The 25,197-nt window shown below is 44.9% G+C and overlaps 1 protein-coding gene across 1 annotated transcript in view; it reads right to left on the bottom strand.

The window, feature by feature from the left end:
- Positions 1-25,197, bottom strand: part of pmfbp1 (polyamine modulated factor 1 binding protein 1) — a 967,668-nt gene that overhangs the window by 528,444 nt on the left and 414,027 nt on the right. Inside the window, exons 13-14 of the mRNA XM_078544531.1 lie at positions 20,473-20,556; positions 18,332-18,544 (exon numbers count right to left, since the gene is read on the bottom strand). Of these exons, the coding sequence (XP_078400657.1) occupies positions 18,332-18,544; positions 20,473-20,556 (297 nt within the window). The remainder of the gene's footprint in view (positions 1-18,331; positions 18,545-20,472; positions 20,557-25,197) is intronic.

Raw genomic sequence — 25,197 nt, forward strand, 5'->3', positions numbered from 1 at the left:
AAGCAGCCTGCTGGATTGGCACCCCAACCACAAACATTCACTCCCTCCACTACCGATGCACAGTGGCAGCAGTTTGTACCATCTACAAGATGCACTGCAGGAACTCACCAAGCCTCCTTAGACAACACCTTCCAAACCCACAACTGCTACCATCGAGAAGGGCAAGGGAAACAGACACATGGGAACATGACCACCTGAAAGTTCCCCTCCAAGCCACTCACCAACCTGACTTGGAAATATTGCACCGTTCCTTCACCGTCACTGGGTCAAAATCCTGGAACTCCCTCCATAACTGCACTGTGGATGTACCTACACCACATGGACTGTAACGGTTCAAGAAGGCAGCTCACCACCACCTTCTCAATGGCAATTAGGGATGGGCAATAAATATTGGCCTAGCCAGCGTCGCCCACATCCTGTGAACGAATAATAAAATAAATTAGGAGAGGGAAGCCAGGCTACTCATACACCATTCTCTCATCATCCTGCAGGAAAAGAGAGCTGATAATAGCCGTGGGATATCTCGAATTGGTGGTGGTTTGGTGGACCTGATCAACCCAACATTGATGGAGGAGATGGAGCTGATCATTGCGTATGTGTCATCATGGTAGATCGTGGGTGATGATGAGACGGGAGGCCAAGAAAGCCAGAATCATCTGATAGCTGCATCTTCAGGTGAAGGCCGTGGAGGGAACTCTTGATCAATGTGCGCTGTGGCTCTTCAATTGCTGTCACCTATTGGTTAGTTGCTCTAACGCTTTTGCTAAGTACCCTAAATTCTCATCATCACCTTCTTATGTTTCCCACAGAGCCTGCAGCGGAGGAAGAACTGTGTGCCCCAGCACAGTTGCTGCCTTCCTCCTCGGTTCCACAGAGCCTCCACCATCATATCATACCTCTGCGCCTTCCACTAGTACAGACACATTCACCTCAGTTGAGCCTAAATCTAGCTTAGAACAGGGAGCACCTAGTGAGTTGCACATCAAAAGTGAGCAGGAAGAGGAGAGTGAGGCAGATTCAGATGTGGAAAGACACCTTCTGGTGGACAGACACAGCCATGCTTCACTGGGTGATGATGCTGGGCCACGGTTTGGGCCACAAACAAAGAGGATTTTCCTGGAGCATCAGAGACAGATGAGTTCCTGAATGGCGGAGATCCCTGAGGCATTGTGGAACCATATGCAGTCAATGGCCATGCAGGTGCTCCGTGAAAAATCAGGGCTCTGAGCGCACTGAACAACCTCTTGAGGCAGCCATATGTAGCACCGTTCTGATTGAGTGCAGGAGCAGTGTACTGATATACACAGAAAGATAGAGTTTCTATGACACGGACTGCCCAATGTGCTCAGTGTCATTGATGGTGCAGAGATGTTCGGAGTGGATACCTGGGACTTCCCACTGGTGGCCTCAACCATTATGCCAGAGGACCATGAAAATGCTGAGGCAGTTGATGTGGGTTGATGAGGGGTCCAACCCTCAGACACCATCCTTTGCATCGTCTTCCCTTCTGACTCAGGGATCATTTATGCTGTAAGGCCCTGTGGTAGAAGCTGCTCCTGCAAGGACACAAGTGCACCAGCCTCTACCACAGGCCCTTCCAAGGTAAGACCAAAAGGCATCTCAGTCGGGTGCAGATACATAGGAGCAGGCTGCCTCCGCCTCATTGTCAGTGTCAGGGGGAGCACCACATGGAAGTGGACATGAGCACAAGGCACCGCACCATTATATTCACTTGATGGGCCAACTGAATGAAGTTTCCTATTTTAGTTTGGTCATTCATTTCTCCTGTTGTAATTATATTTTTTAAGAAATCAATCAGATAATTGTGCTTTGAAGTTTGATGTCAAAAGTGAGATGAGGGTAAAGGGAGTGCACGGTGTGGGTGGTTTAGCGGGCTTGGTGCGGTTCCATGCTTTGTGACAATGGAGACTCTGATCTTTTTGGGTATTTGGGTGGTGATGGGATCATTCAGGCGTGTGTGCTTGTTGGATAATTTTTTTCAGACAGAAGTTGCGTGACAGAGTCATAGGACTGACAGCCACTCAAGTGATGTGCTGCTGAATCAGCCACCCTGCCTGGGAGAGCCTTGGCAACCTTCCTCCAATACCTGGGCACGAGGCTCCTTGGCAGCGCCTACTTTGTCTTCCTCTTCTTCTTCCTCCTCATTAATCACGGAAGAAGTCAAGCTCACCAGGTGCATGCCACTTAAGTGAACACTCTAATTTCTGACTGGCAGGGAACTTAATTTGGAGGAGGAACTTAATTCCGGCAAGGTGGCCTTTTAATGAACATGTATGATGGACTAATGCATACTAAAGGGCTTCCTGACATTGCTCACCAGGAAGTTCGACAGGCCTTTAAATTCCCAAGAACCAAATTCCAAAAGTTCATCCAGACGTCGGGAAACTGATTTTTGGCCTCGTGCCAAATTAAGTTTGCCTGCCGCCAAGCTTCCTGCTGCTGGCGGGACTGGAAGATTCTGCCCAATGAGTCTTTTCTGTTCAGGAATCTGGTTGGCTGGTCTGTGGGTGCCTTGATGGCTACATAGGTGAAATCAATCATCCCTTGGATCTGAAGGATGGCGGCAAACTCCAATACCCTCTGTGGCCCATTTGTCTCAAAATGCTTGTAATCACCCGCCCTCTGAATAGGGCATCCATAACCGGCCTGATGGCGTGATGAGCTGGTGACTGTTAGATGCGAAGCAGGTCTGCAGCTGGTCCTTGGAATGACCAGGATGCACAGAAATTCAGAGCCACGGTGGCTGCGGGTAGGAGACTGCCATGGGGACCGTGAGGCAGCAGGCCAACGTGACCCATGGCGTAAACGCCTGAGACTATCTGCCTGGAGAGGCACAGTCTCTGGCACGCTGGTATTCTCTCACTTAAAGGTAGCTCACTCTTGGGTACTTCACCCGATATCTTGGATAGTGCCTTCTTCCCCCCACAGTCCCTCTCTACTCTTAACTCATGGGCCCTCACTGAAGCTCCTTCTCATTACTCTGTCAAATGTCAAAGGAGCCTGTTCCCATTTCAAATCCCTTAGCTGTCAGCCGATTATTCATGGGGGCTTCCTTTGCCAACCTCCGCTGCCCAAGTGATACCAGCTGCCTCATCTCCCTCTCAAGAGCCCCACCACTCAATTAACACAAATATAAGCTTCCCAGCAACAGCAACTCTGTGCCACTGGTTGAGAAGTTGAACAGTATTTTACGTTTCTTAAGTATGTTGGCCAGTGCATCAATTAGCCCTCATGGCTCCTCACTGTAGTCACAACGGCTGCACCCTGACGTTTCCCAGACATTTTGTGTTCAACATGCCTACCAACTGAAAATTAAAACTGCTTCCCTGAAGTCTGCTGATGAGCTCATCAAAGAGCTTATAGGTTCCTAGTTCCCCATCTTCTGCCCTTCCTTTGAAAACCGCATTGCACTCCAAAGGCGTTGGGATCTAGTGATGCCCTCTGGGGAAGCAATTTTCAATTTGATATGGAGATGGGTTTTCTATCCATCTACAGCCAAAGGGGGTGGGAATGGAGGTGGATCAAGTGAAGAGTGGTACTCATTTAGATACTCCCTGGCAGACATAGCTGAGGCTGCTGGTTGTCTGAAGGGAGAAATCTACTAATTGTGCTAGAGCCTTCCACTTTACCAAAGGGAAGTGATATGTCACAGAGGAGCTGGAGGCCTGACATCCTTTGTCGATGCTGACTTTGACCGAATGCTGGAGACCGTGAGGGAATGGAAGAAGGTCCTTTACTCGGATGGTGGCAGGGAGAGGCTACCTCGTCATGCAGCAGGGACCCCTCTCTGTTCCACATTACATCCCTCTGCCTCTAATTCCCCCTCCTCTCTTATCTCCCCCAGTGAACAGTCCCCTATCAGTGACTCACTGTCCTTAAGGCTCACACCTCACTGGAGGGCAATGTATGGAAAGCACAGCTGACCATCATAATGACCAAGGCTCTTGCAGGGGAGTACTGGAGGGTCAAGCACTGAAATCACATCTTCACAAGTCTGATGGCCTGCTCAATGGTTGTCCTCCTGAACAGGTAGTATTGCCTCTGTCTGGGGCTATTGTAGAAGGGTCAATAGCCATCTTTTCAAAGGATCTTCCTTGAGCCTTACGATCCATCCATGCATTTTGGGGGTTGGAGTGAAGTTCTGAGACAGCCTGGACTGGCAGAGGATGAAGGAGTCATAGCAGCTGCCAGGAAAACAAGCATAAACATGGAAGAAGCTCTTGCTGTGGTCACAGATCAGTTGGATATTGAATGAATGGCGGCCCTTCCTGTTGATGGATCTCATTGACTGGTTGCTCGGTGCTTTGATGGCCACATGGGTACAATTGATGATGCCCTACACCTGGGGATATCCCGCGATGGAGGCAAACTCCAGGGCAGAGTATTCCCCCTGTCGTTGAAGAGCGGGCGTGTGGAGGCACACCTCTGATCGGCGCCCCCAATTGGGGGCCTGCTGCCATTTTACGTGGGCGGGCCAATTATGCGCTCCCTGTGCGGGCAGGGCGGGGGCGCTTCCCTGAGCCGAGAGTGCATTCTTTCGCACATGCGCACGAAAGAGCGCACTCATCTCCCTGAGGCAAAGTGCTGCCTCAGGAAGGTTGGCTGTACATTAAAAAACATTAAAAATAAAAAAAAAAAATCCCTGACATGTTCCCTCATAAGACACTGTCACACGAGTTGGGACATGTCCATAACTTTTAAAAACACTTTAATTAAATTTTTTAAAACCTACATGAAACCTCATCCCACCCATGGATGAGGTTTCATGCTTTTTCTAATGCCCACCAGGGCTCCTGGCCTGCCCGCCAACCTTAAGGTTGGACTGGCAGGTCCATTAATTACTTTAATGACTCTGTCAATGGCCTCAATTGGACATTGATAAGTCGGCGGGCGCAAAGCTGATTTGCTGAGCCCCCAGCTACCTGAAAATTTAAATGGGGCACAGTGACATCGGGTGTTCTGCCCATGTCACCGTGTGTCATTTTACGCGTCAGCGAGCGGGCCCCGCCCACCTCCCCCTGCTCACCAACGGGAAATTCCTGGCCCTAGTGTCCTCTGTCCTTGCGAGGCCTTGGCTGTTGTTAAGGGAATGTGGTATTCAGCTCTACAAGGCACAACTCAAGAGTTTGATGGAATACTTTTCACTTGCTGAGATGGATGCAGCTCCGACAACACTCAAGAAGCTCAATACCATCCAAGACAAAGCAGCCTGCTTGACTGGCACCCCATCCCCCACCTAAAATATTCACTCCCTCTAGAGCACCTTCCAAACCTACCTGTCCTGAAACTTAAAAGGACAAAGGCAGCAGTCGCCTGGGAACGCCATGACCTGCAAGTTCACCTCCAAGCCATACACCATTCTGAATCTGACCTACATAGTTGCTCCTTCACTGTCACTGGGTCAAAACTCTCGCTTGCAGCTGAGTACCTACATCACATGAACTGCAATGGTTCAAGAAGATATAAGGAACATATTATTTTATTTCTGTTGGACTATTGTAAAGAACATATATTTTTATTTTCTGTTGGATTGCGGATTAAAATTACAATGGCTGCAGTTTGAAAGACATGTCCACTGGAACAGGATGAGAGATATATACAATGTTACAGTCTTGGAACAGAGTGTGCCATAAAAGACAGGATGGTGCTGGCTGCCTGACAACAATGTTTTAATTGGCTCCTGACCAGGTGACCAGGTTTTGCGTGAGAGCAGTGCAGATTAGCTCTTATCCTTAAAGGAACAAGACTTAAAACCTCTCTCTCCTGTGTGTGGAAATTTCCAGTAATTCCAAAATAATAGCTAGCTGGCTTTTTATTCTCACATCTCTATAACCTGCTCTCTCTCTGAGAACCTCTGTCAAGAGGCAAAGCGGAAAATCACTGTTAGAGACATTGAAAGGCAAATGCTCAACGTTTGAACTAAATACTGAAAGTGCTGAAAGACCATCTCTTTCCATCAAAAAGAACTGAAAGGAATTTGGAAGACATAGATCAAAATCAATCCATCAAATCCTGTACTCCGGAATTGGTGCTATTGAACTGCTTTATCCCACCCTTAAAATCCATGTTTTTGTGTGTCTTATGTTTGTGTATAGGGATTTAAGAAGGGGGTAGATTCCAAGTTATTGTGTTAGAAATTAGCAGTTCATATTTCTTTCCTTTGCCACTGGTTAATGATAATTTGTTCAATAAACAATTATTTACTTATTAAGTTTACAAACCTGGTGCTCGTATTCTGTTAACCTAAATTAAACAGTTAGGTAGAATTGGGGAAATCTGGTGGTTTGGTCAAACTTTTCACATTTGTCACGGCTCGGGGAACAGTGAGGCTTGATATTACAGCACACTACCCCCAGTGAATCGTGACCACCACCGTCTCAAAGGCAATTAGGAATGGCAAAAAATGCCAGTGTCACTCACATTTCCAAGGATGAATAAAAAAATTCAGAGAACATGCCATGAATTACTTTCTCCCTTCTAAGCACTGGTCCAGAGACATCCTTTCAAGGGAATTAGAGTGTAAACCAGGGGACAATGCACTCAGTGACACACAGTGTAGCTGAGCAGAAGGAGCTGGGGTGAAGCATGTGGAAGATATTGCTGAATAGAGGGTAAGAAAATATTGCCGTTTGTAAACCCTGATCTCACTGGTTCTGTTTTTAAAAGAAGGATCCTTGAATTCCATTTGGAGGCACTATGTGTTGCAGATGGTTCCTCAAGCGGAGGAGAGTATTGTGATGCTTATGCAATACCATTCGTGTTGGCTTTGTAGCAACGCAGTCCATCATGAGCATGTAACAGCTTTAGGGAGATCTGCTGTGGGGCCTTTGTTTCCACATGGATGCTCTGACTGCTGCCATATAGATCCAAAGTGCCTGATAGGAGAGCGCTGCCCCTTCAAGCCCTGAAAGAATTGGGGTTGAATTGCACATAGGCATCTCACAGGGCATAGCTCATCTCTTTGAAACTATTTGTTTTACAATCCTATAGTGTCCAGTACAAGTGCAATGGCAGGAATTCATTCAGATGCTGCTACTTTCCCTCAAAGTAAAAGTACATGCAAGCCTTCCAGCCTGCATATGGCTAAAAAGATGAAGGATAAGCTTCCCATGCTTTTGCACAAAAAGAACATCTGTCTTGGCCTTTTGTTGTTGTGAAGTGAGGGCCATCACAGTGCCCGGGAACTTCTTTACACATTGGTACCAACTTGACATAATGACTGCACTGAAGTATCACTGAGAAGAACCACAAGGTTTGGTGTAAGAGGTCACACATTGCACGTTCACTGATGGCTTGTGTGATGGAAAAGAGTCCTAGGCATCTGGTTAGGGACCAGAAACCTTTTGTTTAAAGTAGCCAAAATTTGAAATCCCAAGTATTTACCAAGAGAATAAAGCCACAAGGTTCCACGGTATTAAACAAACAGAAGAATTTTACATGAAAGCCAACAAAGCAGACAGTCAATACTATCTCTATTAAACCCCAACATCCAGAATTAACAAGATAAACATGAATCCACAGGCGAACACACCACAATCTGCACAGTAAATTGCAGATACAAGCGAGGCAGGTCCCATGAATTTCTCAGCAACCCACCCAGACATCAGCGATCATTGTGAGTCACAAAAATCCTTTAAACTCTATCTTCCTCAGTACTCATGGCACTTTTGCACCACCTCCCCTAGGTCCAGGGTCATTGTTCCCACCACACCACCACACAGGTGCACTGCCCAATCCCTACAGGTGCAGGAACCCTGGACAACCCTCCATTCAATGCACCAATGCCTCCCTGGAGTGGACATTCACCTGTTCAACTAATTGCGGGTTCGATTGTGCATGGAAGACCTGAAAACAAGCACGGTATGCGTGTTGGTGACTTCCCAGCCCAGCCACCTGATTATCATTTCCTCACAATACATAACAAAAGGAATTAGATAAAAACATTTGATTGCTCTTAAATTTATTGTATATGTAGACAATTTTTCTTCCTGAGCCTTGGAAGACACTTTCATCAGATGAATCAGATGTATGATTTGCAGGTCCACAAGAAAGACTCCGTAAATGGTAGCATGTCAGTTGTGATGCATGAGGATGGGAGGGCAGAGGGGTTCACAGTACGTTTATGCAATGAACAGATGTGGTAGGTACAAGAAGGTCTCTTGCAGTAGTGTGGTATAAATGTTCTTGGAGCTAGCATTTGGTTGCTCTCCGCAACCTCTTCAGGCTGTTGCTCATGCAAATATAGAGAAGAGCGCTTTTATTATAAGGTTATACGCAGCAGAATTCCTGAGGTAGCCTGGGAAGTCTCCTGGATGCACACCTTTGAAGTTGTAAGGGTTGTATGGAAGATTGGCTTAAAAAACATATACAGAATCCCAGTGGAACAGGATTCCATCCTAAATTGTAGCTGATCTGACCTCCCCACATTTGACCCAAGCTAGTGTTTGAGCCCCATGCACTGGGTGGAATTTTCCCCTGTGGCGGGCTTAATGGCGGGTGGGGGTCGGTTTCCTGCCGGAGTGAAATGATGGCGGGAACATGTGCTGCCGCCCATCATGGGAGGTCGCCATTCCCGGAGGCCAAGGTGAAACCTTTTTGCATTCCCGACTGGAATCGTTCCCCCTTGCCCAATCGACCAAGTGCCACCAGTAGGTTTTCATGACGGTCCAGAACACATCTAGACCAATGTGGCATGCAAATGTCAGCACTTACCTGAAGAAGGCCTGGGGCAGCCTACAGGGATCAGAATGGAGGCCACCAGCGACTGTGGGCCCTGGAACACCGCATGCAGCAGTGGGTGGGGGGTGCATCAACCGCATGGATCTTCTTGGTGCAGCAGCTTCGAGGAGGTGGGTGTTCCCGATGCAGCTTCTTTGAGGAGTTGGATCTTCAAGCAGCAGCTTTTTCCAGGAACTGGATCTTCAAGCTCTAGATGGACGGCTGCAGGAGGTATTGTTGGGTGGCAATGGCCTGTGCGCGGGAGTTGGGAGGATTAGACGGGAAGGAGAGGGGGACGGGGCAGCTTGGGGTAGTGGAAAGAGAGAGATGCTGCGGGGGTTATGGAATGGGTGAGCTGGTATGGAGTGGGAGGGTAGGAAGGGCCATGCTGGAGTGCGGGTAGGCATGGGGGGTGGTGGGGGGGGGGCGGGGGGGAGTGTGGTGGTGACGGGCATTGGGTGGGTGTGCAGGTGTGGACAGGCATTGGGGTGGGTGTGCAAGTGTGCATGGGGGGCTGTGAAAGTGTGAATGGGCATGAGTGAAGAAGAGGGGAAGGGGGTTCAGAGGGAGAGACCTGTGGTGTCAATTGAATAAGTCCTGGCGGGCATACTCAGGGAATTGGTGATAGGGAGGGCTGGTGAGGGTTAAAGGGGGAAGTGGTAACCAGTAGGGTGGGAGGGTGAGGGTTTGGCGATGGCAGGTGAAGGGTTGTTGAGGGTTGAAACGTTGAGGATTATTGGAGTGGATACAGAAGGAGAAGTGGGTTGTGGGGGTCGGCAGAATGAGGGGGGACAGGTCTACTGTGATGGGGGTGTGATCTTTGGGAAGGTAGGGGACGTCGACTCCGCCTGCATGAAGGATGATGGGGGAGGGTTGAAGGGTAACCCTGGGGAGGTCAAATGTTGCATCTGGGGATCAATGGTTATGGTGGGGGGGGGGGCGGGGTGGGGTTTGGGTGACAGAGATGGGGGTAAATGTATTCGACTGCACCTGGAAGGTAACGACAACCATGGATGCTCAAAACTACGCAGAGCCTGATGGTGGTGATCTCGAGATACCGCATGGGAGTTGGGTCATCGGGGGGTGGGTGGAGACGCAAGTCATCTCACCTGGACAACTGAATGGAAACCATAGTATGTAGTACTTAAAATGCTCGGGTATTTGGACAGATGAGCATGTGAAGGGCAAAGGCTCAGCATGCGCGGGAAACACTTTGCACGTGGCTCGCAAGGGCTGTGCGAAGACCATTGCCTCCCCGCACATGTGTGATTCCAGGGAACACAGACCCAGCTTGGGGTGTCCCTCAGAAGATGTTGAGGGGGTAAGACGCACACAAGCTTAAGGGCTACATCGCAAATAAACCACGTCGGACCTCATTAGAACGCAAGTGCACTATATTTACAAAAGTGTCATAAGATTTACAATCATAGTGCATCTGTGCAACCACATGTTAAATCAAAATTTCTTAATCTTAAGTTCCCTACCACTTCTTCGAGGTGCTCCCCTGACATCCACAACAGAGTGGAGGCAGCCTGTTGACCAGTTTGCCCTGTTGACTTGGATGACCTTGGTGACTGTCCTCTGGACAGCAGAGGCCTAGAGGGCCCGGTTTACTGTGGCTGCCCTGCTGTGGGACAGCTGCTCCCTCTGCGGTCACAGAAGACGAAGCCGAAGGGGCCACAGGTAAAGGGCATTTGGAAGGGCCGGATACCCTCAGAGAGTCCTGAGTGGAAATCCCAGGGGTATCCAACAGCAGTTCCTCCTCTCTTTTGGTGCCCAAAGGCCACTGCCTAATGCCTTAAGGGGAGGGGGAACCTGGAGCGAGGTTGAAGTGCCCCATCCCCCTCTCATGTTGCCACAGCAAAAGTTCACCCATAGCTACCGTGATAGAATTCAGGTCTGCGCATCTCTGGTAGAAACTAGACATTCTACCGGATCAGGTTCTCCATGGCGTGTACCACCCTCCCCACAGAGACCTCGATGCACAGACAATGTCAGCACCAATTCATCAGCCAGCAGGCTGACTGACTCCTCTGCCTCACGTGTGCCTCTTTTGAGGGTCTCCAACACCTCTGCCTGATGATTCCCCCACCTCTTGGAACTTCCCCAGCATCTCATGGACGTACCATTCCAGAGACCCATCAGCCGACTTGGAAGTCACAGATGCATCTTTCCCAGCAATCCTCCGAGTGCCGGTTAGTTTGGCTGACCTTGCCTCCTCCTGCTGCGGACACGTGTCTGTGTGGTGACCACCAGAATGTGAGGCCCGGCCTGAACTACATCTAGTACCCACCGAGCTGTGTGACTCTGTGTTGGTGGAGGGTGCAGGTGACTGCCGTGAAACCTCAACAGGTACACTTCCTTCCTCCTCCCCAATGTCCTGGGTCGCCTGTGGGCTGGATGAACCACTGGACGGGAGCTAAGAAACAGCAAGGGGCAGCAAACATTGGGGAAGTTGTTTATAGGAAACCAAACTGTAGTGCTAATGTTGGGCATGGTATAAACCAGGAAATTAGATGCATGTAATGTGGGTAATACAGTAATAATGGGTGACTTCAATTTACACATAAGCTGGGTTAACCAAATCAGCACTAATGCTCTGGAGGAGTAATTCCTGGAGTGTGTACAAGATGGGCTTCTGGAGCAGTATGTTGAGCAGCCAACTAGGGTTCGGGCTATTTTGGATTTAATGTTGTGTAATAAGAAAGGGCTAATTAATAACCTTGCTGTAAAGGTATTTGGGAAATAGTGGCCATAATATGATAGAATTGTGCATTAAGTTTGAATGCAATATAGTTCATTATGAAACTAGGGTCTTAAATCTGAAGAAAGGAAATTATGAAAGTATGAAGGGCAAGTTGGCTATGGTGGTTGGGGAAAATGCACTAAAAGATTTGATGGTAGACAGGCAATGGCTAGTATTTAAAAACTACTATATGGTCTACAACAGGTATACGTTCCTCTAAGGCACAAACACCCAAATGGAAAGGCAAATCAACCGTGGTTAACAAAAGAAGTTAAAGATTGCATTAGATCAAAGGAAGTGTCTTTTAAGCTTGCCAGAAAACGTGGTAAGCCTGAGGATTGGGAGCAATTTAGAAACCAGCAAAGGAGGACCAAGAAACTGATTAAGAAAGAGAAAAGAGAACATGAATGTAAACTACGAGGAACAGAAAGGCGGACTGTAAAAGCTTCTTTAGGTACACGAAAAGGAAAAGATTAGCCAGGAGAAATGTGGGCCCATTACAGGTGGGGACAGGAGAATTTTTTGATGGAGAACAGGGAAATGGCAGAGAAACTAAACTGTTACTTTGCGTCTGTCTTCACAGAAGAAGATACAGAAAATCTCCCAGATATACTAGGCAACCAAGGGACTTATGAAACTGAGGAACTAAAAGAAATTTGTTTTAGTAAAGAAATAGTACTTGAAAAGTTAACTGGGTTGAAGGTTGATAAATCCCCTGGACCAGATGAGCTTTATTTCAGAGTGTTGAAGGAGGTGGCTAGAGAGATAGTGGATGCATTGGATTTAGTATTGTTTCAAAATTCAATAGATTCTGGAACGGTTCCTGCGGACTGGAAAGTAGCAAATGTAATCCCACTATTTAAGAAGGGGGGAAGAGGGAGAATGGAGAACTATAGTCCTGTTAGTTTGACACCTAGTAGGGGAAATGTTAGAATCTATTATAAAGGATGAGATAACCGGACACTTAAGAAAAGAATGGTAAAATTGCACAGAGTCAACATGGATTTATGAAAGGGAAATCATGCTTGACAAAATTGTTGTTGTTTTTTGAGGGTATTACTTGTAGCATTGATAAAGGAGAACCAGTGGATGTGATGTATTTGGATTTTCAGAAGACTTCTAATAAGGTCCCACTCAGGTTAGTATATAAAATTAGGCGCATGGGATTGGGGGAAAATATACTAGTATGGATTGAGAATTGGTTAACAGACAGAAAGAAGAGAGTAGGAATAAATGGATCATTCTCAAGATGACAGGCTGTTACTAGCGGGATACTGCAAGGATCAGTGCTAGGTCCACAGCTGTTTATAATCTATATAAATGATATGGATGTGGGGACCAATTATAATATTTCCAAATTTTCATTTGGTAGTACAGAACTTGAGTATTGCTGAAAAGAGACATTTTGTTGAAGCTTTTTGGCTTACACTCATCAGAACAATCACAGAATACCAATGTCAGGGGAAGTAACGACTTTAGACTGTATGAGAAGACAGTGATGATTGGTTGGCAAGTGGGCACTGATTGGTAGAAGTGTTGCCACTGAGTAAATGGTGACTGACAGTTAACTGCCAAGCATTGTTTGAAATTTAAACCAGGCAGCTTGACTCTGATTGGTCAAGGCATTGCCGAGGAATGAAACAGCAAATGGCTATCACTTATTTTGTTTAGCTGAAACAGGCTCAATGTGTGTATATGTTCTTTCTGTCTGCAAAGAGCAGGGTCCTGCGTATTATTCTATGTAGCTTCCAGTACACGCAAATGTACTGCACTGCAAGCCCGACTGACAATCTTAAATTGGTTGTCAGCATAATTTTTAGCACACTGAGGGTTATTTAGCAAATGTTGTCCAATCGCAGAATCACATCCAATGTTGGACACTGTGTTTTGAGTTTTGCAAGCACGGACTGGTTGGGTGTGGTCTGTACTTTGCCCATTGTGAACAGCGGAAGGGACATGGTGTTTGATACGATCCACCAGTCTTTGGGGCTCATGGCCTACATACCTAGCATCACACTGGGACTGAAATCTTGCGATTGTTCTGACAAGTGTGAGGTGAAAAGCTTCAACAAAATGTCTTTTTTCAGCAGTTTCAAAATTCACTGATGACTCCAAACATGAGTGGGAATGTAAGTTATGAGGAGGATTCAAGGAAACTTCAAGCTTGGACAGGCTTAAGTGAATGGGCTAGAACATAGCAGTTGTAATATAATATGAATAAGTGTGAAGTTACTCAGTTTGGTAGAAAAAAAGGCAGAATATTTCTTAAATGGTGAGGGTTTGGGAAGTGAGGGTGTCCAAAGGGACCTGGGTGGCCTTGTTCATGAGTCACTAAGTGTTAGCATGCAGGTGGAGCAAACGATTAGGGAGGCACAAGTGGATTTGACTACAGGAGTAAAGGTGTCTTGCTGCAGTTGTATAGAGCCTTGATGAGACCTCATCTGGAGTATTGTGTACCGTGTTGATCCCCATAGAGGGAGTGCAATGGAGGTTCACCAGATTAATCACCGGGATGGCTGTGTTGTCTTATGAGGAGAGACTGGATTTGTATTCCCTTGAGTTTTGAAGAATGAGGGGTTACCTCATTGAAACGTACAAGATTCTACAGGACGTGACAGGGTTGATGGAGATAAGATCTTTCCCCTGGCTGGTGAATCTAAAACCAGGGGACTTAATCACAGGATAAGGGGTAGGCCATTTAAGACTGAGATGAGGAGGAATTTCTTGAGGGTGGTGAATCTTTGAAGTTCTCTACCCCAGAGGGCTATGGAAGCTCAATCATTGAGTATGTTCAAAACAGAAATTGGTAGATTTCTGGAGACTAATGACTTCAAAGGATATGAAGATAGTGCGGGAAATTGGTGTTGAGGTAGATGATCATCCTTGATCTAATTGAATGGCAGAGCAGGATTGATGGGCTGAATGTTCCCATGTCTCGTCTTGTTCCCTTGCCCTCTTCCTGCTGGCCGATGTAGGTGAGAGAGGGGAGAGCGAATTACTGCATAGCTGCCTCCAGCATAGAGAAACGCATGAGATGCATGGATCAATACTGGATGGAGGCGGCCTGTCGACCACTCCATCACCGCAGGTTCGGTCTGGTTCCTCACCAGTCAACTGGGCTGCCTGCTCCTCCAAGTCGCTGAGGTTCTTAAGGTCAGGCTGCCCCCCACCCCCTCTTTCCTTTTGAGCCTCAGCTTTTCCTGCACAAAGAGAAAAGGTGGGCTTGACAGCAATTGGATTTCATGCATCTTTGTCATGCTTCCAGTCTTACAAATAACCCACTGGATTGTGTGCCCTGTGCTTGATGCACTGCAGGTTGTCCACAAGGTTTCTGGGGCAGGGCCCTCCAGAGCGATGAGTCCATGTAGATAGAACGAGAAGGCTCACAGAGGCATATCACTAACGATGGATGCTGGTTCCCTCAATGCCTAAACCCCTGCCCCCCCACCCACCCACCCTCCCAGACAACATGTGACTCTTTGTGGAAGGGTAAGGGACCCACAGTGGCTTCTCCACCTGCAGACTAGATGGACTGCAGTGGGGTTATGAGGCATCTCCTTATAATACTGAGTAGCTCTCTTATGCATGGGCCGCACAGATAGTGCCCTTGGCACTGAGGCCCATGTTCCTTGTACCATTCATTGAGGTGAGTGTTTGCAGCATTGTAGGGCAATGCTCTGGTGTAGACCCTGGGCACTGACCACCCTGGAGATATCCTCTCATGCTGGGTTGGTGTGATGGCTCGGCCTCCTCCTTACATCGTCTGAGGAGGGACCGCCCTCCTGGCCTCCACTACATTGAGAAGGTCTTCCAAGGGAGCATCATTAAATCTGGGGGCCGGAGGTCCCTGTGATCGGCAGGCCATCTCCTCCAATGATGGGTGAGTGTGATGTCCGGCCGCCTTTTAGATATGGTGCTCACATATGATGGCCATCCAGCCCGCCCCACCGCAAAAAATGTCGGGAAACCGCAGAGTGCATAACTAATGAGGCCGGCATCACACAATACAGCGTGAATTCTCACTGGCCTCTGTGGCAGGAAACACTCCTGGTTTCTGCCTCTGCCACAGGGCTTAGTCCTGGAATGGAAAATTCCGTCCAACGATTCTGCTGCGGTTACACTGAGCTTTCAATTTTTATTTCTTCTTGGGATGTAGACAGCTCGGTCAAGCAACACCTATTGCCCATTTCTAAGCCCAAGTGCCATAATGAGCTTTGATGAGTTTTATTGAACTGTTGCAGCCCTTTTGGGATTGATTGTTCCATGATAGTATCTTGCAGGGAGTTTCAAGATACCTACTCAATGACAATGCTGAAGAAGTAGCAATGTATGTTCAAGTCAGGACAGTATTGACATAAAGGAAAACTTGAAGGTGATGGTGTTTGCTGAACATCTCCAACTTCCTTCTGGAATGTAAAGGTGGAGAGAAATCTGTATACCCTTACGTCAAATTCAGAGGAATTTGTAATGATAATCCCATAAGTGCTGTCTTTAATGGGAAATGGGAAGTAGCAGCCCCACAGCAAGTTATTGAAAAGCAAATAGTAAACAAGAGCAAAAAAAAACATCAAATCATCCAGCTGTGTTCAGGATAACCTGGTATTGCAGAAAGATTTTCAAAAAAGTCTTAGGCCCCTTATTTGAAAACGCCAAGGGCCTGCTCCGCCAAGGCTCACTCCCTGTTTCAAGCATGGTCCATGGAGACTTAGGCCTGAATTTTACCTTTGGCGGGCGCACGCAATAGACAGGCCTGGGAGCAGTCGGGAAACAGGCCCCCGACCACGAGTTCACGCTGGCTGGCCAATTAACAGCCAGCCAGCATGAAACCCACACTGAAAAGCTCAGCACTGCCAGGGTAGAGCGGGAAGAGAGCAGGCAATGACGTTTCCACAGGCGTGGGTTTGCGCTGCGAGAAAGCTCCCTGAAGGCAGACAGCTGCCTCAGGAAGCTGCAGACCTGAAAATGCTAAAATAAATGTTTAAAAAGCTGCAAAAAATGTCGATGCATCATAATCAATCACCTGGAAATATTGCTGATAAAAGTGCTGTTCACTGATATTTATTTTTATTTTACTTCATAACGGAAATTTCATCCCGCCTTTGGATGAAAAATGCAAAGCCACCTGGCTGATTCACCTGTCTGCCAACCAGAGACAACTGCGCTGTCAATGGGCTTAATTGCCCTCTTAATTGTCGGTGGGCGCACTTCCGACTTTTATGTGCACCCACCAAGCGAAATATTGTGCGAGTGCATGATGACATTGGGACGCTTACCCAACATCTTCTCGTGCGATTTTACGCCCGATCGGGTCAGGTGCGTGCCCGCCCGCGGGAAGTAAAATTCACCCCTTATTTTTACCTACACCAATAGGGCAGGGGGACACTTGCAGCTTAAAATGAGCAAGCACTTACTGGCTGCCATATTTAAGTCCCTACCTAACAGCATTGTAGCAGCTGTGGGAGGTTCAAAGCAGTAGCTCACCCCCACCTTCTCAAGAACAATTAAGGTGGGTAGTAAATGCTGGCTTTACCAGTGACACTCATGCTTGTGAAGAAAAAAAAGACTTAGGAAACCATTTAGCATCCAAAGAACAGGTAGTGCATGGCCAATTTTCTGGGCCAACAGATTGTTTGTTCCTTTGTTAGACCTCACATCCTGTACCCTCTGTAAATTTCAGCTTGTCCCTAATGCTATTGACCCATTCCTATTGCATTGACCTTTCCTTGATGATTTAAATTGGCATCCAGGGTCTCTTATTTAAAATTCTTGTAATCATGTTCAAATTTTTCATGGCCTTACTCCATAGAACCATAGAAAAGTTACGGTGCAGAAAGAGGCCATTCAGCCCATCGTGTCTGTGCCGGCCAAAAAGAGAGAAAATAAACTAGTCGCTCATTTTAATCCCACTTTCCAGCATCTGGTTCATCGCCTTGCAGGTTACAACACTTCATATGCAGATTCAGGTACCTTTTAAATGAGTGGAGCGTTTCAGCCTCGACCACTAATTTAGGCAGTGAATTCCAGACACCTATCTCGTTAATCTTCATCAAACCTACAAGCCCCTCCCCAAGAATTCTCCATTCTTCTGATTCTAGTCTTTTGTGCGTTTCCACCTCTCCCTTTTTCCACCATCTACAGGCACACCTTTCCCCATCTAGACCCCATGCTCTGGAATTTCCCCAAAACCCTTCCTTAAAAATCCACCTCTTTGACTGAGTTTTTGATCAACCTCTGCCAAAATCTCCTTTATTAGCTCAGTGTCCATTTACTGGAATATTCTCTGAATTTGGAATTTCAATTTGAAATTCTCTGAATTTGAATTTATTCTGAAATATTTTCGGACATTTTTCTACTTTCAGAGTGCCAAGCAAGTTTTTGCGATAAGAAGGCTCTGCTTAAATACTTGAAAAATTATTTATAAGACAGCATGGGGATAGGAGACAGGCAAAGCAATATTGACCAATCACTCAAAATACTTCAGTGTCAATTTTCATGGTTTAAATACAATGGGATTTTAAAAATACTTAAAACCATACTGCCTTCTTTGGAACAAATTTCAAGTTAGTAATCCAAACTATGGACTCAAGTAAAACACATGTAGCCACATTTAGCCAGTGATAGAAATCAACTTTTTCAATTTCTAAACCCATCAGCTTTTGTATTGTTGCATTCAAATTAAATGTTTACAAAAACATTATTTAGGTGGGAAAAGAGTTAACACTGCTGAACAGTGCTTTTTGTGTGAATATATTTGAATAACACTGTAAATGATGTGCTCACAAAACAGATACTGTTTCTTCATTTAACTGCATGCTCTTATCAAGACTAATATGCTACATCTCTCACCCGTAGGCTGGCATTCTGTTCTTGTGCACGAAGTCTGCATATGGTCCCATCTTTTTCACTGAGTTCAGCATGGATTTCAGCCAGTTTCTTCATAAGCTCTTCTCTTGCAGACACCATTTCTTTGTATTTTTGTGCTGCCTCAGCAGCAAAAGCTGAATTAGCATTTTGGGAAGACTGTTCAAGATCCTGAATAGTGGTAGTGAGCTTTACAATCTATGGTACAAACAAAAATCACTTGATGAATAAATGCTGAGATCAAATTTAGAATGGTCCTGCTATTCTCTTGTTCTATAATCTATTACGTCATTCTGACCAGAATTATTTTCTGTTAGTCAGGAAATTGATATAGATGTTACTGAGGTTGTTCCATTGTCTACCTCAAGTACTGAAAACAGCAAAAATGCATAATCTCCTGAAGACAAAGGGCTGAATTTTACAATCAGTAGTCAAGCAATGATGCTTAATGCTGACTTGAAGAAAGGTGCCCAAAAAGATCTAAGGACCTTCATGGTGTGGACTTTCCCTGTTTCAATGCCAGCTTGAATTTGGTGCCAAGTCAACTAAAGGGAATCACCAAGCATCCAGGAACAGTGTTGTCATCAAGCAGGGTAAGCAGCCAATCACATTGAAGAATTCTCACAGACAGCAAACCAGAAGATAAAAGCATTGATCCTTTTCTCTTTTAATTTTTGAATTTTGCAGTTAGCAAAACAAATGTTTGGAACATACAGTTGAGATTCAGACAGAAGTTAAAATGTTGTAACAAACTTTAATTTTATTAAATTTCCGTAAACACATGTGGAATTTATCATAATGGAGAACTTTGACATGAAACAAATATAAAATTACTCTTTCAGGACTAATGATGCTGTTTAGCAGTAATTATGAACTTAGTACACTATTAGAAACATGTTTACAGCTCATTCAAAAAGGCATAACTTCTTCTAGTGTTTTCACAGAAAGGCCAAGAGCTTAAAAGTGCAAGTTCTCGTCTGTTCAATTATTTCTAACTGACTGCATTCTGGGGGCACTCAGTAGCACACCCTCTGGAGAAACATGAAATGAGTGACAGTGACTTGCAACTGTTGGATTTTGTGTTTAACCCCGTATACATGGACTCCAGATGTTGCTGTCAGTTTCAGAGGAGTAATGACGGTGAACACTGGCAGTTTCACTGTCATTGAAACTGTAAAATTCGGGCCTGAATGTATAAGATTTACACTATTGTTAATAATATAGCAATCGAAATCTAGATGACGAATGACAAATTCTAATATATAAAATTAACCCAACATATCATCACTGAAGATCATTTTATCCAAGCACAGGTATATGGATGGGATGCAGAAGTTGTCTTAAGGAGAAAGACTGAGCAAGTTGGGACTATACTCATTGGTGTTTAGAAGAATGAGAGGTGATCTTATTGAAACATATAAGATTCTGAGGGAACTTGACAGGGTGGATGGTAGAGGATGTTTCCCATCATGGGGAATCTAGAACTTGGGAGAACAGTTTAAAAATAAGGGGTCTCCCATTTAGATTGAGATGAGGAGGGATTTCTTCTCTCAGGGGGTCCTTATGAATTCTTTGGAATTGTCTTCCACAGAGAGCAGTGGAAAATAAATTTTTCAGTAACTAGTTTTGTCCCTGTTAATTTATTTGAATTGGTAATGATTATTGGCAACTAACAAACAGGATACCTAACGCGTAAAATGGGAGCATAACATGTATGTGAGGAACAGCAAATAATCAATGGGTGTAAAAGTTACAGGTGACTTGTAAAAGTTATACCAACAAGATTCATGGTCTAAAATAATAAAAATAATACTAAATAAATTATCCAAATGCTACATTTTGAGGATTTTACTGCCACACACTCATAACTTTAAAAAAATAGCCAAACATTAACATCTGTTATGGGAAGTTACATTTTCAACAAAAGTTGTAGGAAAAAAGGGATTAAATATTCAGCCATGTATATGAAAAATACAGCATGCACATTGAAAACAAGCAATATTTTCCTGCATCTGTGAGGACACAATGAAATAGTGGGGGAGGCCAATGTGATTGAAAAATAATCTTGTTTTTAAAACATAACAACAAAGAAGTAACATATGCTTTCTTTTCCCACACATGTTTACCTCAGTATTCTGTTCCAATTTACAAGCCCTCAGCTTCTCGTTCTCACCTTCAACCTGAGCTAGAAATCCTTTGGAATCTGTCAACTGGAATTAAGCAAATGTAATTAAAATCTATAATCCAGGTGTATGTCAACTGCACCCTTCTCAAAGAAACAGAGATCCCTTTTTGTTTTGCTCTCCAACCTCTATTCCCGAACTACTAAAAACTTTGGTATATACTTTTAACTATTTCATATATTGAAGTTTCAATGTTTCAAGAAAATAGCCAACAGTCTCACAATGAATAAACTTGGACATCTGCATGGGATTTAATTTCTGCTGGCATTGATGTAACTTGCTGAAAATGTTGCTTAAACTAATTTTATAATGATACTACATTAGCAATAATGATAAAGCTTTAGGGAGAGTGTGCTCTGATCTAGAATCACCAGTTACACTGATCCCTGGAGAGAGAGGTAGCCTTAACAGGAATATCTCTTTGCCAAGTCTCTTTTGAAGGTGACTCTTGATTAAGCAGTTGATTATGACTAAGTCTAAATTGGAATGCTTAAAATAGCAAGATAGTTAGCATATCTCAAGCTGTTATGTGTAGGTCCTTATGCCATGCTGAAGGCATACCATTGTATTTCTGATGAAGTTTGCCACTACTATATGTTACCTGGAATCTAGGTATGTGATAATGCACTTCTATGCACAAAACGTAGTAACTACTGTCATTGGTAAGGATGCAGGCAATTGCTTTTGAAGCTCCTCACCTCCTTCTGGTGAAATTATTAGTTAATGGAGTGCACTCATGTCGATGGTGGTGGATGGTGACAATAAAATTTTATGCCGATTCCTGCTTCTCACTATGCTACCTGTATGAAATTCTGGGAATCTGATGTCCATCATGATGGCTCAAACATTCACTTCTCAGTTGTCTCATGTCCAAATAGTAATTATCCTCATTGAGACGATTAAGGCAAGAAGGGGGAGCTGGAAAACCACTAATTCACAAGTGATAAAAGTTGAAACATGTACTTTACCCCATGGAGAAATGGAAGAATAGGATCACCTTAATTAAATATACATTTTTTAAAATGACATTTCCATTACCGATTAAGGCGCATGTATATTTTAAGGATATATTTCTATTTAAGTATGATAATCGTGAGCACGGTAAAATGTCTTTAATTCTGAAAAAATGAAAGGTTTCCATTAATTTGCCATACAAGGGAAACTATTTGCAACCTGCCTGTTCCTATTGGCATGGAGGTAGGCAGCATGCAAATCTGATGCCTGCTCATTTATCTGTTTGTGGCATTGGTCCGAATGGGGTTCACACTGCTGGCTGCCTAGGCACTTAGCAGGGGTCAAGCAGTATTTGCAGAGAGCACACAGGAAGCTCCTGCTGAATGCCATGGCTACAATTCTGAAGAAGAAAACTGTGGCACGAGGGCAAAGAGTGGATTCCTAGGTTCGCAGATGGGGCGCTGGAGGACTTGGTCATGGCGATGGTCCAGGAGAAACAGCCCATGGTTCTGCAGGTGCGCCACAAGAGATTGGGAACACAGGACCAGGGAGATCAATCCCTGATGTCTAGCTGTGAGGATCTGGCAGCGGTGCAGCAAGATGTCTAATGACTTCACCTGGGTGGTCAAAGTTAGTGAAAGCATCTACACTTGACATCTGCGACCATCTCAACACCTACCTCTTGTACTGTTTAATGTAGCTCCACCATCATCACCCATTAGGAGTCAATGGCACTCAAGTCTCAAGCCTAACATTCAGACACTCCACTTTCAATGATGCCAGCCTCACACCCAGCTCCTGCCACTTCCACATACCTCCAGCTCTTGAGCTGTGGCAGGAACATCACCCAAACACAGTGCAACACAATAACTAACATTCTGCCCTCCCTCTCTTGCAGGACATGGTGGCACACAAAACAAGGGAGCAAAACAGAACCAGTGAGGGCCAAAGATACCAGCATTCTACACAGTTCTACACAGGAGATGGTCATCTACATCATGGACTGCTGTGATAGAGCATGTGGCATCTGGCATCACTCAGAACATTGAGAATGACCTTATGTTTATACCTTATGTGCCTTCTCAACTCCTAGTTCATCCTCAGCCCGTTATCTGGTGTGGTGTGCAATAATTGGCCACTTAAGAGCCTCAATCGGGGCAAGATGGGCTTCCTGTCTGAGGCCTTGCCCACCCCAGGGTAAAATCGCTGTGTGGTCAGGGTGGGCGGGAACTTTCGATTTCATGCTCCCCACCCCACCGAAAAATCCCGCAGTGGGGCAGTGTAAAATTCTGGCCTCTGTTTTTACCCAAACCAAAGAGATTTAAAAATAATGGATATATTGGGGAGGGGGGAGGGTGGTGGAGGTGGTAATTTTAACCTAACACAGTGGGCAGGAAACCTGCTTTTACACACTTGTCAATATTACTTTCTGTTGGCTTTCGATGGGGAGTAAAATTGGTCAGGGTGCAAAACGAGTATTGCACCCAGTCTTGTAATTTTTCTGATGGGCAGATTATCTTAAAGTTGTCCTCTATATCTTTGAGCTGTCTTAAGTAACATGCTGCCTTTGTTCTAGCCATTAATGAAATAGATTCAGGGGTACTCTTTAATAACCTCCTTGTTGAGGTATCCTCAAAGAGAAGCTAAGCTTTTTTTTGTATAGTGCTGGGACCAGGCAGAGAAGGTTGGCAATCGGGTGGAGGGTGCACCTCCCATTGGCCCACCATATCTACAGAGTGGCCATTAGTGCCGGAAGGCCCCTCTGTGGGCCAGGGAGCAGCCATAAAGAAGAGCTGAAAAACTCGAAAGCTGCCAGGGTTTACCTGGTGGTCTCCTCATGCAGCGGTGATGCCTCCCAACAGAGGTAAAATGCCAATGGGAGTGGAAGTGGCCCTTAATTGGGCAGTTAACTGGTCTAATTGGCTGCATATTGGATGGAAGTACCGCTGAGGTGCCCGCTGCCGGTAATATGTTGCTGCAGTGGAAAGACATCAAGCTCTCCCCGCACCTCCACTGGGCTGGTAAAATGCAGTCCGATATCTCTGGACAACATAAACAAATATTGTACTATGGTAGCACAGCATAATTACATCTTGAAGAATTTCAAAACAAAGGAAAACAAAATCTAAATGTTTGCCTACTTTGACAATAACCTGTAGCTAATAAGGGACTACTTAGGAGACACATTTTGCAGCAAAACCATATACTATATCAAATGTTACTGAAACTCAATGGGGCAAAATATTCAATTTCAGGCACTAGCTTAGAAGAAAAGTGGGGCAGTAATTACCAAAACATTGGTAACACCGAGCAATTTTATGTAACATTAAAATGTACACAATATTTTCTGTGCCTACAGATTGGCAAGTTTAATCTGCCATGCAGTCATGCCACAGGCTGTGGCACTGGTACTACCTCATTTCAGTTGAAGTGCTTCACACAGGCCTGAATTAAACTGAATTAAAAGATGAAGTGGAAGAATGGCCCTTGGTAAGAAACTATTACTAACAGCTGTCAAAACCCAGTTGTGATGTTCTTGGACCAATCGGGGTTGGATAATGTGCCTGGAGCTATCCTGAATTTGAACCTTATTAAATCATCTCCTGTCACCTCTAAGAATCACTCTGTATTTAACAGCAAATATTAAGTTTAGTTTTCATTCGCCTAATTTCTCTTAATATTCTGTATTAACTAGTTGCAATAAAATAATCAGACATTACAGTGTGGCTTTGGAGAAGTCTAAAGCTGGAGTGAACTGCTATTTATGACAAAAACATCATCAATTTTTAAAAAATATTCAGATAGCATTTATCAAATAGTTTAACTGATTTAAGCTATAATTAGTTTATATTCCATGAGGGATAATTTAAATTTGGTGTCAATTACTACTCTAAAGAAACCAGCATCATTGTAGTAATGCAAAGCTAAAAATTGCAAAACACAGTGCTTTTTGATTGAAAATAATCAAATATTCAAGATCTCATTTTGTACTATTTATGTGCCTCAGAACAGTATGTTTATTGGCTTGTTACCTCATATTTGTGGAATATGGAATTTATTTCACATGTATGCGAGTGACAACTTGACGATAAAGACTATCAGGCAAACCACTTCAATTGCCTGCAACAATTTGTTTCAAACATTGTGCAACAGCAAAAGTACAAAAACGTAATCATAATTAGGCTACACCAAAAGTAATTAAAATTAAGGGGACAGTGGAGTAGCGGTAATGTTACTGGACTAGAGGCCCAGGGTAATGCTCTGGGGACAGGAGTTCAAAACCTTGCACAACAGCTGGAATTGAAAGTTAGTCCCAGTAATGGCGACCACAAAATTATTAGATTGTTGTAAAAACCCATCTGGTTCATGAATGCACTTTAGGGAAAGAAATCTGCTGTCTTTAGCTGGTCTGTCTTTGTGTATCTCCAGACTTACAGCAATGACACTTAACGCCCCTCTGAAATGGCCTAGCAAGTCACTCGGTAGCACCAAACCGCTACAGAAAAGTTGAAAAGGGATAAAGCCAGAAGGAACAGCTTGCATCGACCTAGGCAGGGAAACGACAGTGGCACACCCTGCCCAGTTGACCATGTTAAATCCTTCCTAATATCAGAGAACTTGTGCCAAAATTTAGAGAGCTGTCCCACAGGCAAGCAACAGCCTAACATACAGCCTAACAGCCTAACTCGCTAAATCATGCCTTACTCCTCCATC

The sequence above is a fragment of the Cetorhinus maximus genome, chromosome 6 (genome assembly GCF_964194155.1).
Source record: "Cetorhinus maximus chromosome 6, sCetMax3.hap1.1, whole genome shotgun sequence".
Lineage (NCBI taxonomy): Eukaryota > Metazoa > Chordata > Chondrichthyes > Lamniformes > Cetorhinidae > Cetorhinus > Cetorhinus maximus.